This window comes from Typopeltis vanoorti, chromosome 11 (genome assembly GCF_054136105.1).
Source record: "Typopeltis vanoorti isolate ZY-2024b chromosome 11, IOZ_Tvanoo_1.0, whole genome shotgun sequence".
Taxonomy (NCBI): domain Eukaryota; kingdom Metazoa; phylum Arthropoda; class Arachnida; order Uropygi; family Thelyphonidae; genus Typopeltis; species Typopeltis vanoorti.
The window spans coordinates 12,101,993-12,120,875 of NC_143559.1; the positions used below are offsets into that span (position 1 = coordinate 12,101,993).

The 18,883-nt window shown below is 35.6% G+C and overlaps 1 protein-coding gene across 4 annotated transcripts in view; it reads right to left on the bottom strand.

Moving 5' to 3' along the window:
* Positions 1 to 876: 876 nt before the first annotated feature.
* Positions 877 to 18,883, bottom strand: part of LOC150101304 (putative ammonium transporter 3) — a 42,395-nt gene continuing 24,388 nt past the window's right edge. For 3 of the 4 annotated variants that reach the window (XM_090400118.1, XM_090400116.1, XM_090400117.1), the window contains 7 exons: positions 11,725 to 11,948; positions 8,087 to 8,409; positions 7,252 to 7,323; positions 4,360 to 4,419; positions 4,136 to 4,212; positions 2,966 to 3,282; positions 877 to 1,335 (listed from right to left, as the gene is read on the bottom strand). In XM_090400118.1, coding sequence (XP_090256244.1) covers positions 1,105 to 1,335; positions 2,966 to 3,282; positions 4,136 to 4,212; positions 4,360 to 4,419; positions 7,252 to 7,323; positions 8,087 to 8,409; positions 11,725 to 11,847 — 1,203 coding nt within the window. In that variant the 5' untranslated portion in view covers positions 11,848 to 11,948 and the 3' untranslated portion in view covers positions 877 to 1,104. Of the gene's footprint in view, positions 1,336 to 2,965; positions 3,283 to 4,135; positions 4,213 to 4,359; positions 4,420 to 7,251; positions 7,324 to 8,086; positions 8,410 to 11,724; positions 11,949 to 15,504; positions 15,893 to 18,883 lie in introns of those variants that run through there. The other variant, XM_090400115.1, reaches the window with a different exon arrangement.

Below are 18,883 nucleotides of genomic sequence, written 5' to 3' on the forward strand. Positions count from 1 at the left end.
ATGGAGATAATTCAAGCTAAGCGAATTAAATATTACCCGCACAATGATGTCTTATATTTTTCTATCGATCCCTGAGCCCGAATCGACCCCTAACAATGTTATATCGACCCCCAGGGGTCGATATTGACCACTTTGGCGATCGCTGCTTTACGAGTATCAGAATGACGTGATTCAATACGTCGAATCACTTCCATTTTTGCCTCAATGGTAAGCGTGTTTCTACTTTCATTTTTTTTTTTTACTTTTTACCTGAAGAAGACGTTAAATTGACTCTACGTCTAGATTATATTTATAATTTATTGTTTAAATATTGATATTAATAAAACGTTTACTTATATAGCAGTTCTTACAACGTGGATTAAAACGTAAACAAACTATTTTGCAATCTCTACAAACAATGATGCTGAATACGAAACGAAAGACAATCGTGAACAGACATACTGCGTTTATGCTTTTGTTTTTGTCTTGTTTATGTTTTGGGTTTTTTTTTTTTTTTTTTTTTTTTTTGATGAATTTGAAATATTCGTAAATAGAGAAAACATAAAATGAGGCTTTCCTGTATTATTTTTAATATCCAATAAAATATTTAAAAAACTAAACTGAAATAATACTTCACTTTTGATATTTTAGGGATAAAAAACACTTCTTTATCTCTTGATTTTCATCTCTTAATTGCTTCAGAGATGGATTAATGTATCCATCCATCTTATATCAAAGGAATTCGCTAGCAATTACTGTTCCTCCTTCTGTCCGTAAATGAGTGATTAAGAAGCAATTTTTATTTTTAAAATAATAGTGCTGCTCTTTAATGACATGAATATGCCTATTGTATGTATAAACACATTTTGTTAGCAGTTGTTTAAAAATAAATACACCTTGCAAGATAAAAAAAAAGTTTTAGTGACGTAGAATATACAAGCGTGAAAATTAATGCAGAAAAAGTAATACTAAAGCAGCAGAAAAAAGAATATCAAAGTGATCATGATAAAATTATCTATATATGATGATTGGGAAACGTTGACTAGATGATTAAGCGGTGCAAGTATCTTGAAATATTTGCATGTGAAATTATTTCACGTCGTTAATGCCAAGATATTTTATCGTTTAGTGTGTTTTGTCCAGATCGGTAACAGTTATATTCTGTATCTTCCTTTTCTCTTTAGCTTTCTTAGTTTTCTCGGGAATGCGAGCGTTGAAGAGGCGGGTTTGTTCCCTTTCCTTCAATGCACGCAGTATGCCATAATTTCCGTCATGCTGCAGGCAGTGATCCACATAATCTGGTCCCATTATTTCTTCTTCTGGTGTCATGCGCAAGCCGATTGTCAACTTCAGAAACTAAGAAATAAAAAATTATTATTATTTTATTTACATATAGAATAAAGTATCCTTTTATATGGAAATAATGGTAACTAAGAAAAGGAATACATTAACCCTGCGGAAGTCGCGGTGATCTGACAGATACAAACAAATTGTTTAATATAAATATTCTTACACGTATCCAGTGTATAGTTTGGAGGTCACGGTGCAGGCATATATTACGAGTGATATTCCACACTGTTTATGCGGTCAGTTTTGGTTTAACACGTTATGTAAGGATTTGTGATATTTCATAGTAAATTGTATTTGAGAGATACCGCGCCTCCGGTGTCAGTATAGTATTGGTTTAGTTTTTTTTTTATTTATTTATTTACCGTTGAAAATGGCTGGAAAAATATATCGATTGGATAATCCATCAGTTGTTGAAGAGATTCAGCGAATATTACTTAAGTCCGATGATGAGAATGATAAGAGTCGACTGCGAAAGTGAAAATGATATTTGATAGTAAATTGTATCCGAGAGATACTGCGAACTCCGATGTCAGTTTAGTATTGGTTTAGTTGTTTTTTATTTGTTTTTTTCTTTGTTCAATAATTTCCAGATTGTAACTGAAAATAAATAAACCATCATGTATTATATTTGCAGTGTTTTTTAATCGCATTTTAGCACATACTAGTAATGGGTATCTCACAGATGCACGCGACCTACGTTGCAATTTTTTCGACCGCGACCTCCGCAGGGTTAAGTATAAATATATTCATAAATAATAAAAATTCTGTGCAAGAGCAAGTAAAAGAGTACATCATTATAATATAATATTATCATTCGTTTGTATTTTCAAGAAATATGTGCGTAATCGTTGCCCTGATCGTTGGTCAATTAACTTGATTGACCAAGTTAATTCTAACTGTAATAAAAATCACAAGCTTGGTATATAAAAAGTTGCTTATTTCTGGAGAGTAACTTAAATTAATTATTTTTTTTTTCATTATATGAGTATCTCCATGGACTCAGAAAACTCATCGCGGGAGACCCAAGCTATCAAAACAATATCTATCAAATTTTCTTCTGTGGATTTTTGGAGTTGAAATTTTGTAGGAATGTTAAACAGCTGCTGATATACCTGTTTTAACAGATTTTGAATGGGACTGGGGGAGGATGTAAAATTACGATGTGCCAGTTCTGACGAACACTGACCGTGTAAATACTTATAGAAAAATGCAAACGAAAGAAACTAAAGTTCTCTTTCTTCTGGTTACATTCCTTATTATTGTTCAATATTCAACAGTTAGATGAATTTGTAATTTTCATGGAGTTAATAGTTTTTCAGAGGTAAAGTTTGACGCATTGAGCAAAGAAACCTTTTTTTTTTAATACTGAGGAGGCAACATTTATTTCCATGCCAATGATACTTGCTTCTGTAATATGTTAAGCACAAACGTTTGGATCAGAAAACTGAAAGCCATCATCTAAGGACATCATTCATAGAAAAGATTAAGCATATCACTATGAAAATAGTAAAAGAAAAATCCTTTGAAATATCCTTGTTTCTCATTTCATCAATCTTTTTCATATTAGCCTTTTGGATATTACAATAAAAAGGTCACCATGTTTGTAAAAATAACTAAAATTAAACAGAATACTTACAACTAATAGTATGGTTGATACCACAATACTCCAACATATAAGCACACCACTTGCAAGCGCCTGTGCTCCTACTAATTTCCAACCTCCACCTTTGAACAGTCCAGAAAGGCCTCGGGTGTAATTTCGGATGTAGTCTCTCTCTGGGAAGAGACCGATGGCAAGCATGCCCCATAATCCTCCTATTCCATGGACGGCGAAAGTGTTAGTCGGATCATCGACATGCAGCCAGTCAATGACAGGAATGCTAAGTAGTACAAGTAGGCCTGCGATAGCTCCAATTGCTAGAGCTTCCCATGGACGCACTATTGCACATCCTCCTGAAATTTTGAGATAAAATATTGGTTAGCACAGAAAGTATTCTTTATATTAGGAATGATATTGATAAAACTTTCCTATTGAAAAAAAAAATCCTTTGAGTACTCAATATAGTTTGGTGGATAATTTCTCTATCCCAAGATCTGCTGCACGAGTAAGGTGCTATCGAGGCTCAAACAGCAAAATTATTTTAAATGATCTGGAATATCGGTTAAAAAAAAAGCAGATTAGGCAAAGGTGGGAATCGCTCACATTGGACTCTGGGTCAAGTAAGTTTCTTTTAATAATTTTAATTTATTTTTTATCAATTCTTTATCAAATTTTTTATAAATTAATAAAAAAAATTATCAATTTTTATCAATTATTTTTTATTCGGAAATCCTACTCTAGAGACCAAACATGGAACCTTTTAAGATGAAATTCATCTCTCACTCAAAAACATTCACAAACACCCATGCCAACGGTGAGATTTAAATCCACAGGGTGTACGCGATCCACTCGATCAACATGACCTGAAAATTTTGCAATACTAAACATTGTTTCTGTCCTACTGCAACTGTAATTTTTTATTACATATACACAAATTCTAAATTATGAATAGCATGCATGCTAATACGAAATAAATTAGTTACTGAGCGGTATCAAATTTCGTTTATTTAAATGTCGTAAAATTCGCTGTAGGTATATATACAATAGAAAAGATACGCAGGGTGCATTTTTTCTACTGACACGGTGGCACGATAAAAAAAAAATATTATCAATCAACCTGCCAGATTAGCCCTATTGATTTGATGTTTTTTTTTTTTTTTCACCGAGTTTCAAATTTATCGATAAGGCTTAACCTGCACTGCTCACCTGAGATGGCCACTAAAGATCCCATAACTGCATCCATTAAAATCGGAACATCGTGAAGTCCCTTTTTGGTAATGAAACTGAAAATGAGAAAGGCAATGTGTAAACAACAATGCCTGTGTCAGCATAAGTGTGTTGTTGAAACATCTTTGATTAAAAAGAAGTTCAGATAATAAACTTGGCTATTATTTTACTAATTACGACATAGTAATTCTATTAATACTTACCTGAACGCCATTCCTATCATGCCCCCACCAGAGGAAGCAAGAACTGTAGTTACAGATGCTCTGAAATAAATAAAATAATTAATTAATTAATCGTTTGAATGAAAATGTTAGTAAAAACGATCCGACATGATATGACATTGTTTACAAATTAAAAATAAACTCTGGGAAAAAACAAATAATGATTGATGATATTGTTCTGTGATAATCGTCTACTTCGTTATACAAGAATACTATTTCGAAACTTAACCTTTTATGATTTTTCCAGGAATATTTCTTTCCTTGTTGTTAAAGAGAGTCACACGAATAGAGATTTATTTCTAAATTGAAAATTTGAATGATGAAGGTGGGGTGAGGGGAATAATCCTTAGTTACAAGACTGAGTTAATTTAAATATACAATGTATCAAGCATGAAAATATTTATCCCGTCTCTAGTGTCAAACAATGAATCAGAAAATTACTTTTAAAAAAATCGAAATACAGTCATCCCTCGACTTACGTCGGGGTTCCGTTCCATCAGGGACGTAAGTCGGTACATTAAATCAACAGAGTTATAGGAGTTAGGGACTTAACCGTAATAAGTTTACTGTCATTTTAATTTTTAAACCTTATAAAATTGTACTGTACTATGCGTTACTGCCACTAAAAAAGAAGAGAATAACCACCGAAATCTTCCTCCATAATCACATCTTCATGACCTTCCCAATGTGAAGGACCAGGCTGCAGCTCTTCTTCTGTCCTTTTTTTTTTTTGATGAAAATGTTCAATGTGCTTTGATTATTATTCTACTTCTTTCCTTCATAAATTTGTTTATAGCAAACAAATGTATCATGTACTTTCCTTTCTGCTAATAAGTAGCTTTCAACGTTGGGGTCCATGTCTTCAGCCATTTTGAGAACATCGCTAACTGCAGAAAACATTTCTGCAAGACCCTTCACTGTGAATTGTTTAACAACCGCTTCTTGTTTCTCTTTTCCCTTTTCCGTTTCTCGTTATTCCCTGCAACGCGTTCCTCCAGCTCGACTAATTCTTCTTTGGTCAATTCTTCAGGGGCGCTTTCTGAGTTCAACTATATCATCATCTGAATTCACTTCGAGATTCAGATTGTTTGCTAGGCCCAATATTTCTTCACTCAATTTAAAAAGTCTTCATTATTTTTCAAAACATCCAAAATCGTGCACAAATCTTTTTAAAGTCTTTTTCCATATGCCACTCATCATACATTGAGAAGCCACTCGGTCCCAATCCACAGCAATATTTTTAATAGCTTGATAATTATTGAATGCTTTCCAGAATTCCATGAGAGTCTGATCATTTCCTTCAGTGGCAGAAATTGCTTGTGAAAAAGATGTCCGTAGATGTGCATTGATTCATTGATCCAACTGATGGATTAGGGATCCAAACCGTTGGATCAATGAAGTAGTGTTTGGAGGGAGAAACATGACCTTGATCTCGGGATGAAGATCACCAATGTAAGGTGGATGAACTGGAGCATTATCTAGAAATAATAAAATTTTAAATTCCATGATATACATTATCTTTCATACAATAGTTTACAATTCACTCGCATAACATTTGATTAAGGCATCCTCAAACAACTTTCGAGTCATCCACGACTTCTTATTGCTCCGATAATGAACTGGAAGAGTATGCTTCCTAATGTTTTTGAAGGCTCATGAATTCTCACTGTGGCATATCACAAATGGTTTCATCCAGCCACATTACCCCCTAACAGAATCGTAATACGGACTTTAAGAGCTTTGAAACCGGACATAGATTTTAGCTTTTTGTGGATGACTCGAACATTTTTTTTACAAAACAAGGAGGTCTCATTCATATTAAATATTTGCTGTGACAAATAATTTTATCCAATTTCTCCACAAATTCCTTGGCAGCCTTCTCATCGGCACTTACAGATTCACCATACATTTTCACATTATGCAGCGCAAAACGCTTCTTGAATCTCATGAAGCAACCTGAAGAAGCGTTGAATTCGTAGTCCTAATCGGGCCCTGCTTCTTCATCCAACATGTTGAAGAGACTTAACTTAGTGCCTTAGCGGTTATGGTCCTAGTGCTAAGGGATCTGCGCTTTTGGTTCAGGTCTATCCAAGATGCAATTAGCTTTTCCATATGACCGATAGAATCTTCTTATTGCTTCGTTACTATCGTCAATTTAATGGAAGCAGATCATTTCACAGCCTCTACGATTTTATCCTTATTTTTCAAAATGGTCTTCACTGTGGAATGAGACCATCCAAAGTCATGCGTGATCACATTGATGGGCTTACCCGTTTCATGTTGCTTTATAACTTGCAACTTCGTTTCAAGATCAATTGCTTGCCTCGTTTTCTATGATTCTTCACTAGGTTTTTTGATTGGGCGTGTAGGGGCCATGTTGCACAAAAAATCGCGAAATATTTAACCTATCACAATATCACAAATGCATTATTGCAAACTAACAAAATAAACTGTGATGAGAAGGATAAACATTTCAGAAAGTGGAGGTTATGATATGCGTAGGTGACTGAAATTACAACATTATTTGGAAAAGTAATTAGACTGGTACTTGAAGAAGTATTGATATCATTGACATTCTTCTGAAGAACTTTGGGAAAGAGTCTCTCAAAGGAACTGAAGTTTACTCATCGAATTCTTAACTAGATATCTTTGTGATTATATGGCTCCCTAATAACAACTTAACAATCTAACATTCTAATAATCTAAATTATAACATACTTATATATTTCCGTCAATCCAGTTTTAATTTTAAAAAAAGAATATTAATTAGTGATTATTATAACGAATCTTTCTAACAGTTTTACTGTTCAGTAACATTTTTTTTTTATTTTTGGTATTCATATATGTATAAGTATAGTTTAATAGTTTACCTACCTCGATGAGTATTTCCACTTTTCATCCACAATGCCACACGTGCTGCCTGCGCTGAAACCTAACCAGCCCCACCTGTTGAGGAGGGAAAAAAAAATAATTTGCTTTGATGTATTCTAACTTTCTTTCTATGAAAAATAAATCGAGGAATACCCATAAAGTACAGTGTTTACAAAAGATTTTTTAAAAAGTTCTAATAATTTAATTTGGACAGATGCCTATGAACAGTAAGTTAGACTTAAAATTTGATTTCGATCTTCTCTGACGATGCACAACTTATGATCTGGTTATGGACATCTTCTTAAATGGATAAAATGAGTATGGGGTTAAGAATGAAAGTAACTAGATATTTTTTTATGTGATTCCTACCCACAAGAAGCTGAATTCGTACCATACGCAAGCTAATTTTTTTATTTTTTTAATATATTTTAATTTACTTTTTTACACAACCGGAGACTTTCCTCTGGAGACCAAACATGGACTCTTTTTTTCGATCCACTTCAGACCTCAGTAAGTGGGGGAGTCGTTTCACACCTGTCGATGTAATTCGTTTCTCGCCTAACGACAATCACAGACGACTATGCCAACGGCGGGATTCAAACCCACAGCAGCCTGTTGGTGGGAGAGGAGGTGTTCTAATCGCATTTGTATTTATTTATTATAGTAATCTGTGTGTGTGTGTGTGTGTGTGTGTGTGTGTGTGTGTGTGTGTGTGTGTGTGTGTGTGTGTGTGTGTGTGTGTGTGTGTGTGTGTGTGTGTGTGTGTGTGTGTGTGTGTGAGAGAGAGAGAGAGAGAGAGAGAGAGAGAGAGAGTGATTCTGCCACAACTTGTACTCACCACAGCATGAAGAGGCCTAGAAGAGCGTTCGTGGGATTTCCAAGAGGCAACGGTTGTGTGCCTTTATCGTACCTTCCTATTCGGGGTCCTAACATTGCCGCTGCAACTAAGCCACTGCAGCCTCCTACTAAATGAACTGTTCCAGATCCCCCAATGTCCACGGCTCCCATAACTGCTAAAAACCCGTTGTCTCTCCACATCCAGCCAGCAGGAATACAATAAACAACGATGCTGAGAAAAGTGAAAGCACAGTAAGCTGTGAACTTGCATCTCTCCGCCATTGATCCAGATATCAGGGTTGTTGAGGTGGTTGCGTATGCCAGCTGAAAAAAAAAAAAATGAAATTCGAAAGTCTCTCTGCCCCTCTCTCTCTCACTCGCTCATTAAACAACAACTGCATTCCTTCCAAAGAACTTTATTTTTACTTTAATTTTATTTTCCTCATTAACATTACTTTAATACGCAATTACGTTAAGATAGCATTTTTTTTTTTTAAACTTAGGGCATTCTGCTAATCAGCGCACAGTCGCGAAAACTACATAATATTTACGGTGTAAAGATCGGGATTGCATTCTCGTCTCTGACGTTACTTACCTTTATAAAGCTTTTCGACGGATGGTCTCATGCGGTGGTAGAAAGTTTACCATCCACCACACCGTCCAGAGAAAGCATGCAATTAGCAGATATACGAACACACTGGCATCTTATGCTATGTTGCTTAGGTCATAATTCTCACTAAGAGACAATACAATAACCAGCTAAAGATTCCAGCCATTATACAAAAATAGAAAAGAAGTGGGGGGGGGACATCGGAAAATTAACAGTTACGTTGATAAGGGTCGTAAGAGAGTTTTTTTGTTGTTGCTTGTGTTATGGAATGTGTTCGTAGTTCCTAATTTAAGGAAGAGTGTAAAAAACGGCGCCAAAAAGTCGTCAGAAGAACAGCAGAGCGCAGTCAAGTTCCCGTCAGCGGCATTGTTATTGCCGCTGACGAGAACCTATGCCCCGCCGAACAAAATTGCGACATCGATATTAATAATATCAATAAAGATACAGAAAAAGTAGAGAAATGTCCACAAAATCTCAAACACGTTAAGAAAAGTAAGCAGAAAAATAAGAGATAGGGAAGTACGGAAGTTAGTAAGATGTCAATGAGTAATAATAATAATAATTTAATGAAAATAATAATAATAATTAGTCAAGTAAAGTAGAACGTAAGAAAAAGGATGTTATGGCACGGTTAGTTAGTTGTTCACGTGTGACGTCATTTTGACGCCGTATGTTACGGGAGAACCTTTTGCTAGAAGAAGTGGTAGGGTCGCAGATGCCCTTTCCAAGAAGAATAAGTAAGACAATCACAAACATCCCTGCCCCTGGCGAGATTCGAAGCCACAGCTTCTTGGCTGAAGAGGGGATACACTAGCCACTCGGACAACCACGCCGGCTGGATAAGGTGACCCACTCATTATATTTGCACTTAACAATTGCTACATCAAGCTTCCCGGGAGTAAAGATAAAAAATGCGATAAATGCAATCAGAAAACAGAAGAGATAAATAAAAGAGATGGCTCGTAGGAACAAATGATTTTAGTAGGTATAATAAAGTATGAGAGAGTGAATACGAAAGGTTTGCTGGAAGAGGCAGAAAGAAGAGCAAAAGAGTGAAAATTATTAGTATATTGCTAATTTATGATGATACTGAGGAGGACTTGGATAGTAAAATTATGCGATGAGCACGCTGTATAGAAGAAATGGGTGTAAGTGTTGTTTGGATGTGTGAAGCGATTTTGATGGAAGAAAAGAGGAATCTCCTGTACTTGAATGGATTTGACATCTGAGCCTGAAGAAATGATTTATTGGAGTGAGACCTAATACAGAGAGTCGGGAAAATTAGTTCCTCATGGAAAGAAATAGAGAATGCATGTGTCTAAGTACAGCTAAAATATGCAAAGAAAGTACAGATGTAAATATACAGAAAGCCAGGAGATAACTTGTTTTGTCTGTACACAAATGCCAAGAGCATCAGAAACAAATGGATTGAGATTGAGTTTGTTGTCTTCGTTATTACGTTGCGGCTTAAGACTGTTGGCATTAGCTCTCACAGATGGAGTAGCTGGAATTGAATGTGAAGGGTATAGTATTTTCAGAAAGGATAAAAAGGATGGAAAAGGATAGGGTATTGCTAATGCTATCAGACGATCTCATTCCGGTTAGGCAGAAAATCATGAAAGCAATAATAGTGACAATGCTCATGCAGCAGTGAATTTGAGTGGAAGTCAATAGGATGAAACATACGGTTGAGTGTTGTTGCAGAACCGTTGAGGAGGATAAAATGCATCCCCAAATTACCCTGATGGGTATACTAAACGAGTAATCATTTTGGATGACTTAAAGTATTCAAATATTTATTGGGTAGTAAAAAAAAAAATGAACTCGAAGTCAGAGTGTTAGATTTGATCGTAACGTCAGAAGGCGTCTCAGTTAAGGATGCGAGTATTTTGCCACCAGTTAGTAACAATGATCATGCGTGCTGACCTGGAAAGCAGCAAAGTATATCGATGTTCCAATTCGGAAAGTACACATTCAAAAGCGTGAAATTGTGACAACCTCAGGTGAATGCTATGTTCGGTCTAGGTATCACTTCCAGCGGCATACTATATTAGTAAGAATATGATTGGTGAAAGTGATGAGGCTAGAGATCTTGGAGTTATGGTGGATGAGATATTAAAGATCATCCCCACAGCAAAGATTGCAAAGACAACTCAGAAGATATTTGTAAAGCTGAAAATTGAAGTGTAAGGATAAGTGGTTATTTTGCCTCTTTGCAAGGCCTTCATACGGCCGCACATGGGGTACTGCTCGCAGAGTTGGTCTCCTGGATTCCAAGGGAAAAGGAAGCTGTGTAGAGAGGAAAGTAAAGAGGAAAGTTACAATGATAGAGAGATTTTGGAATGTAGATTATAAAGGCATATAGAGAGTAAGTGGACTGCCGATTCTGGTAAGTAAGACAAGGTCCGGGGGGGGGGGGGATATGATCACGGCCTATAAACTTCTGGAAGGGTGTGTGTGTGTGTGTGTGTGTGTGTGTGTGTGTGTGTGTGTGTGTGTGTGTGTGTGTATTATTATTAACAGAGTGCAACTTTTGACAAGACTCGTGAAATATATTTCGGCCTTGAAGTTAGTTCATTGGGCCATCAGGGTATATATTACTCCCTCTCTCTCTGTCTCTCTGACTGTATTTCTGTGTAAAGTCGATAAATATATCATGTATGTATGTACGTAAATCATATAACTGTATTGTGTACTTCTTTGTAATATAGTTTGTATACCTTGCATGCATAATTTATATACATGTTGTATACCTTTTTATACTTTATATATATTATATACTTTTTAATTTTATATATATATATATTAATTATATATATATATATATATGTTTCATAACATTTAGGCTTATTAGTCTTCAAATAACAACAAAACAGGAAAATAAAATTTTCGATAACGCATTTTCATATGATTGATATTTGTGAATGAATATATTCTGCATCAAGAATTTGTACCAAAATGCGAAAATATAGCTGGGAAATAAAAAATTATTTATAAATTATTTGTTTTACGATGAAAGCAGATCTTACCTGGAATACAAACTTAGAATACACAACTCCCATCTCTTCCTGAGATGCTTCCGTAAAGAATGATCCCAGTGCTATCCACATATTTGACACGCTTTTACCAAAACTGAGAGCAAATCCAAACATCCAATATGCCAAGCCTCCCACTAGTACATTAGTAGCATTTTTAATCAGAATATTGACTTCATTCTTCCGAGACACAATTCCTGATTCCAACAAAGCATATCCTAAAGAGGGGGGGTAAATGAATAAACAAGAAACCAGGTAAAGTAGATAGCAATTATTTGAAAGCGAAATAGATTACTGATAATATTGTTTCATTTTGTTAAAAATACAGAGATGTATTCTACTTTCAAGTGATTCAGATAACATGTTAAGTTACGTTATTGATGTAGTGTACTGTAATTCGTGTATTTTTTTTTTAATTCCGAAAAACAGGCAAAACTGCTTCTTTGTAATTCAAAACAATAACCCTATCCTTAGGAAGGATCGCATATACTTCTCTACCCAAACATTAATAAATTAAAATGAAGTTATCATTCCGAATAATTTTGTCGTTGAAGTTTTGATGATAGTTAATAGCATATTGGTAGCTAGCTCGCGTGTGTCCGTCAACGACATGTATGAGGACAAGTCAAGCTCTCCAAAGCAATAAGCAGATTCAAGTTTATAACATCACAGCAGTACAAAGGCGTATTGTGACAACTGTAATCTTGAGCCTTTGTGGGCCTGCCTGTATACTATCAAACATTTTGAAAGGGGAGGGGGATAATCGTAAAAAAATCGGAGTTCTTATGAGAATTATACTTCCAAAATACCGCATTTCGGATATGTCCACTTCCAGAATGCAGTGCAGATGAAAAATTCCGAATAAGCCATTCGAAACTGCCACAATGGACGGCCGAGCGGTTAGCGTATCCATTCTCCAACCAATAGTCTGTGGGTTCGAATTCCACCGTTGCATGGATGTTTGTGATTGTCTTTAGGTGCGAGATAAATACCACCACTTGCTCCTATGGCTTGAAAAGTTCAATGCATTTCCAGAGATTCCGGACTATGTAAAAAATAAATGAAAATATAAAAAGTAATTAAAAAAAGAATCCTTAACTAAGGATAATAACCTCTACTCCAGTGCAGAACATAATGCAATCTTTCTGGACATCCAAATTCTAGCAGACGGTAACCAGAGCACAGTGAGATTCAAAATGCATGGTGATGCAAAGTTACACAGCAAACCTTGCAGAGATCAAACTAAAATGCTTTGCCCTTCTACATAAGCGTTGCCACCCTCGTCCTCCTATGCATACAGACATCGTCAGGTTTAGTTTCTTCTAACTTTAAAATCCGAATTTTAGTTTTAGCCCTCTCGGGAAGGGTGTGACTGGAATTAACATAATGATTCTCAACTGCTTGCAAATGATCGTAAAATCGATGAATATCTTCAAATTCATATGTGTTCTCTGCTTTGTGAGGGCGCAAAAATTACTCCGTTAAGAGTACTGATCTGAATACGTATGAAAATTGAGGTAATATAGAAAAGTTATAAAAAAGATAAAATGGATCTATTATTATTGGCATAAAACAGTTTCCCAAACTCCGGCGATTCATGCACCACCCTCACGATTTTAGTGGTATATGTATGTGCTATAAAAATGAAAAAAAAAAAAAAAATCTTTAAACGACTTATATTCCCCAAAGAAAGATCCTTTATACCTAACTAACTTTCTGAAGACGATTAAGTAGACCATCGTTTCTCAAACTGTGTACATGTACCACTAATGGTGCATTACGTTATTTTTGGTGGTACAATTTTTACACAAAATATTTAAATAAATGTTCAGAAAAATGTATTTTAATATATTTTAACGAGTAGACTGTTCCAAGAATTTAGCTTGGCGAATCGAATAAAACGAACAAATAAATTTTATTGCAGTTTTATGTGAATTTTCTGATGCGAAGTCTCATTAGCGTGTCATAAGGGTTTTCATATTTAACATTTATTTTGAAACAGTATTTTTGTATGTAAAAAAATTATAATAAACAAAGTTTCTTTGTCAGATGACACTGTTTCGCGACGAATTAACGAAATGCAGCTCAAGTAAAACAAACACTAATCGAAAATATAAAGCAAAGCAAATGGTGGTACATAAATATATGGTGGTACATATATTTTTTTGATTCTTATTTATGTGGTACAAAATTTAAAAAGTTTGAGAACCCCTGAAGTAGACAATCTCCATCCTAACCTTCACAGGTAGCGAGCTCAAGCTACCAATGAGCCAAGACTCTCCAGGAGGATGAGAGACAGTGGGATAGGCAACCGCCGCCATCTTGTGTCGTTATAGGGAAATACCAGTCGCCATCTAGAGGAACTTTTTTTCATTAAAGTGACCATAAATAAATATAGTGAAAACTAAATCGTATTCATAAATAAATAAAATAAATTCGAACGCCTTTTATTACCCCATAGGGAGTAGCAAGGCCGTTGCATTGTTTTTAATTAGCACTGTTCATTCCAATCACATATATACTCAGACGGAAAGAGATATTTATTTGCTTTCTCCGATAGCATCGGATATGGAGTATTAATTCCTAATCAGAATGATGTGACTTTTGTTCCGCGACTTTTCTTTCAAGTTGCCATCTGAAGCGACCTACTGAATCTTTTTTTACTTCTGAATGGGTTATGTAATTCGAAATTTCCGAGTACTGTACAATAATTCATATTTAGTGATCCGTGTCATCTGTATACGGCAACAATAACATGTGTGAAATCACGGGTTTGGTACGCTTCTTATATTTTTACTAATACATATTAGAATAAATACATAACTATTAAAAGAAAAATATGTGCCTAAAATCATTTAGAAATTTCCGAGTACTGTACAATAATTCATATTTAGTGATCCGTGTCATCTGTATACGGCAACAATAACATGTGTGAAATCACGGGTTTGGTACGCTTCTTATATTTTTACTAATACATATTAGAATAAATACATAACTATTAAAAGAAAAATATGTGCCTAAAATCATCTAGCATGCCACCAGTGGTACGCGTACTACACTTTGGGAAACACTGCTATAAGATTATTCATAAAATTGCTAGCATCAAGTCAAAAATACCAACATAATAAACACTAAACCCAACATATAGAGCATGCGCAACTTTTTCTGTTATAATGCAACTACTTTAATTGAGCTCACGTTAACTTACTGGTAATGATATAATTCTTACCAGTTTTCGGACAAGGCTTGCTGCGTGCTTGTCGCAAAGACTTCTGAAAGTACTTTTACACAAAATATAAGAAAAACTAATGTTTTTGGTTCTTTATGCTATGTTATTAATTAACTATTTAATGTGTTAATTATTTAGCAGCACACAACTCGATAGTACCATAGAGATGGCTTCCTGCTTTAAAAAATAATAATAATAAAATCACAATTTGAATTTGTCTTAATAATGTCCAAACATCTTTTACGTAAGTAAACTGTATGGTTTAAACGTAAATTTCGCTCGCCAGTGATTAAAATTTTGCTCGTTTTAATTTGACTGTGTGTGTGTGTGTGTGTGTGTGTGTGTGTGTGTGTGTGTGTGTGTGTGTGTGTGTGTGTGTGTGTGTGTGTGTGTGTGTGTGTGTGTTGAAACAGTCATTGAAATAATGGCGTTTCCAGTTATCCCCTAAAAATATTTTATAGGACAAAGAAGCGAAGAAGGAAATAGCCAGTAAAACACGGTGAGGCATTTAGAGTTCTGGAGAAATGTAAAATGCAGAATCTTACCTGATTGCATCGTAAAGATAAGAAATGAACTGGTAAGAATAAACACCACGTCGTTCGCATCATCGCGACTCGAATGCTCCTCTGTTGTCACAGGAAGTTCTGTGGTTATGGCGCTTTCATCTGTTGTAGTGATATTTGATAGCAGTTCCTTCATTTCCTACATTCACTCGAATAACTTATTAGAGACGCTACATCAAGACGTTAAAAGATCGGAAGTTCAAGTGGACAGCATGACAGCGCACTATATTGATTCAAGGTCTGGTTGCTATCGTTATTCTGCATACTGGTCAGCTCCTACTAAACAGTCAAGTGATCTATAAATTATGATATTGAACAAAAAATAATACTTCGAACTCAAGAAATTTATATTGTTTACGGCATCAGGGAGACACCTCATCGATCTCGGCTTTTGTAGCATTTATGTGTATATTCTGTTGTGATAAACTCAATACTTTCATTTCTAAGATATCTATACTTTCCACTGCGTGCGGTGCACTCGAGCGCGTGCATGCACGTACACACAGAACAAGCTCTCCTTACTTTGTGATATTTGCTTAATGATTATGGTGGAGCAAACAAGAATATTTCAGTGTTGATGAAAGTTAGCCATGTGTGCTAAACTAGCATGCTAGATTTCCCTAGTTCGTTGCTTTCTCGTTCCTCCCTAGAGAAAATATTTAATATATATTGGCGAAGACAGCTCCCCAGATAAAAAAAATAATAATAAATAAATAAAAACCTCTTGCAGAAGAACAACACCAAATTAACAAATTCGATGGAGCGGTAAAGAGAAGGAGTAGCGGGGACAAAGGAGAAAAAAAAAAGCAATGAAATACTCTTCAGATGTGATGTCAGCAACAATCAAAAGTGCTGATAATGTAGTAAGTCGGTGTAACGTTTTCTCTGGTTGACAGGTTCACGAAAACGTTTTGCAAATCATTCGCCAAAGTGATTAATCCCTACATCATCCTGTAACTTAGTCTCTTCATCCAGGAGCTTAGGACACCTAGACAAGCAACCAGATGGATATATTTGAGAAGATCGATGCGCAGGATTTGCATCTCTGGTATAGGCACGGCTAGCCCTGAACACAGATCACTTTGTGGACTGAGGAGATTTTTGATTGTTCATAACACCACACGATCCATGACTCGAACCATCCGGCTGGCTGTGGTGGATGAAATATATCAACTGTCTTATACGTTATATCCTAAGTCTCATAGCCTGAGTTGCTTCGGCCATAAATCCAACACAACCAACTAAGTTCGTGTCCATGTTATTTCAATGGCATTTGAGTGGTACATTTTGCGTTCATCAGGGTTTATTTTATTTATTATTTTTCCAAATGACAGTTATTTACTTTTATCAACCAACTTTCGCCATTTTCTAATATTACTAGCGCTTGACTGTTGATGGTGTTTCTAGTAAAATAGATTTTTTGGGATAATTATTCTGCTTTTGACAACGATTCATACATCAGTATCGTTGAATTTTGATTTCAAAGTTATAAACAGTAAATTTGATTTGCAACTGCCATGAGTGTATTAGAGTATTTCTTTAAGCACTTGGCTGAGCATTATAAAATGTAATATCATTGCATTTACAAAATCGTTGTTGTTGTACTAACTAAGACTCTCTTACGTGCTAAATGGCGGCTTACTTAGCTTTACAAACACTTCGTAAGCAATAAGGATCACTAGCGAATCATAGCTGATTAGATCAATAATGCTTCTGACGTAAGCTGAATTATGGCAAGTGTAAGGTGCGAAAAAAAAGCGAATGGAAATTTTACGCACTTCGCGATTAAGCCAAAAGTATGAGAATTAAGCAGTAAGAGAGACGATTAGATGTGTGTAGCGGAGGGTGTAGAGCGCCCTCCCGCGATCAGTCCATGGACTCCTTGGAGATGTCACGTGATGATTTATAATAATTTGTAGAATTTGAACCCGTTTGAAGCATTCGTGATTGGTAAAAAAAAATTAAGTCCGATAACTATGCTCGGCAGTAGCCGTAAGTTTTCTCAGAATGAGAAAAGGTTAAACAAGTAGCAGAATATTAGATGCATCACTGTAGAAGGATTCAAGAGTCCCTCATCCAGCAGCAAAATTACCACATCCTCGATAGGAATCCAAAAAGTGGCAATCCTACCGCCGTCTAGTGGAAATGAAATATAGGTCTGGAAATAAAAGTAAAGCTATTTTTCCTTAAGTAATTAATGGTATCGTCGAAATCCACTTTCGGCCTTGTCTGACCCGGATAAGGTCCTAACCCCGACACATTAGCAAACATCCACCACCGATTGCAACCTAGAGCCTATTGGTTGAAACAATATTCACTGTACCATGCTGCCGGGGAAGGGGGGATCATTCATAGCAGTTTTGTTGGTGTTTTTCAATGTTTCGACGAAGAACGACAAACTTAGCATCTATTAATGAACAGAAATTAGTATAATGATGAATAATTATTTATGGCCAACACAAATATATATTATAACAATTGAACTCACTAGGTTTGTCAACCTGTAAAACATTAATATCACGTGGGTAAGAGTGAAATAATCTGAAAAATCTACACTAAAAACTAAATATATCGCATTAAATGGTAATCACCTACCAATTAATGATGCTAACAAAGAACCATGTCATAAAGGGATTTGAACCCACACACGCGTAAACCGAACAATAACGAAACTCTCTCCTCCATGTGTGTGTGTGTGTGTGTGTGTGTGTGTGTGTGTGTGTGTGTTCTTGATTTTTGAAGTCATCTCTACTGTTAGCATTGTTTATTTCGTTTATGAAATTATGCAACTTAATCGCATGATAGAATATTTATCCCAGAGGTCGTACTAATCAGACATGCCTAAATTCAGGCTCGGCTGGTGGCGTGTGCGAAGTGTGCAATATACACAGGTGCCGCAGAAGAAAAAGCGCCTAAAAGATGTCAAAAAATATGATGAATTTACGTCGTCTTCCGTTCGTGCCCTTTCAGATCTTCCCGGAAACGAACAAATAAATTCTGAAATTGTATCCTGGACCCGATTATATCACTGTAATTTTTTATTAAAATTTACGAAAATATATCTAAAATAGTTCTTTATTTTTTGATGTATCATAAATCAACTTACGATTAATTGTTGAGTTCCGTGTAAGGGCCGTATCCTAATTTTAATCGGATCGGATGCATGTGGGCCGGCCCTAAAAGTCGGCTTACTACTGATAACTCATTCTTCTCGACATTCGAGCCTGTTATATTAGCCGGCTGTTAGGGTGGCGTCAGCGACACAAAATAATCGGCAAACTCTCGAGTCCAATGCGAAACATTCTTGTAAAATTCTCTTATCTATTTTCGTTGAATCTTCAAAATTGATTTATTTATTAAT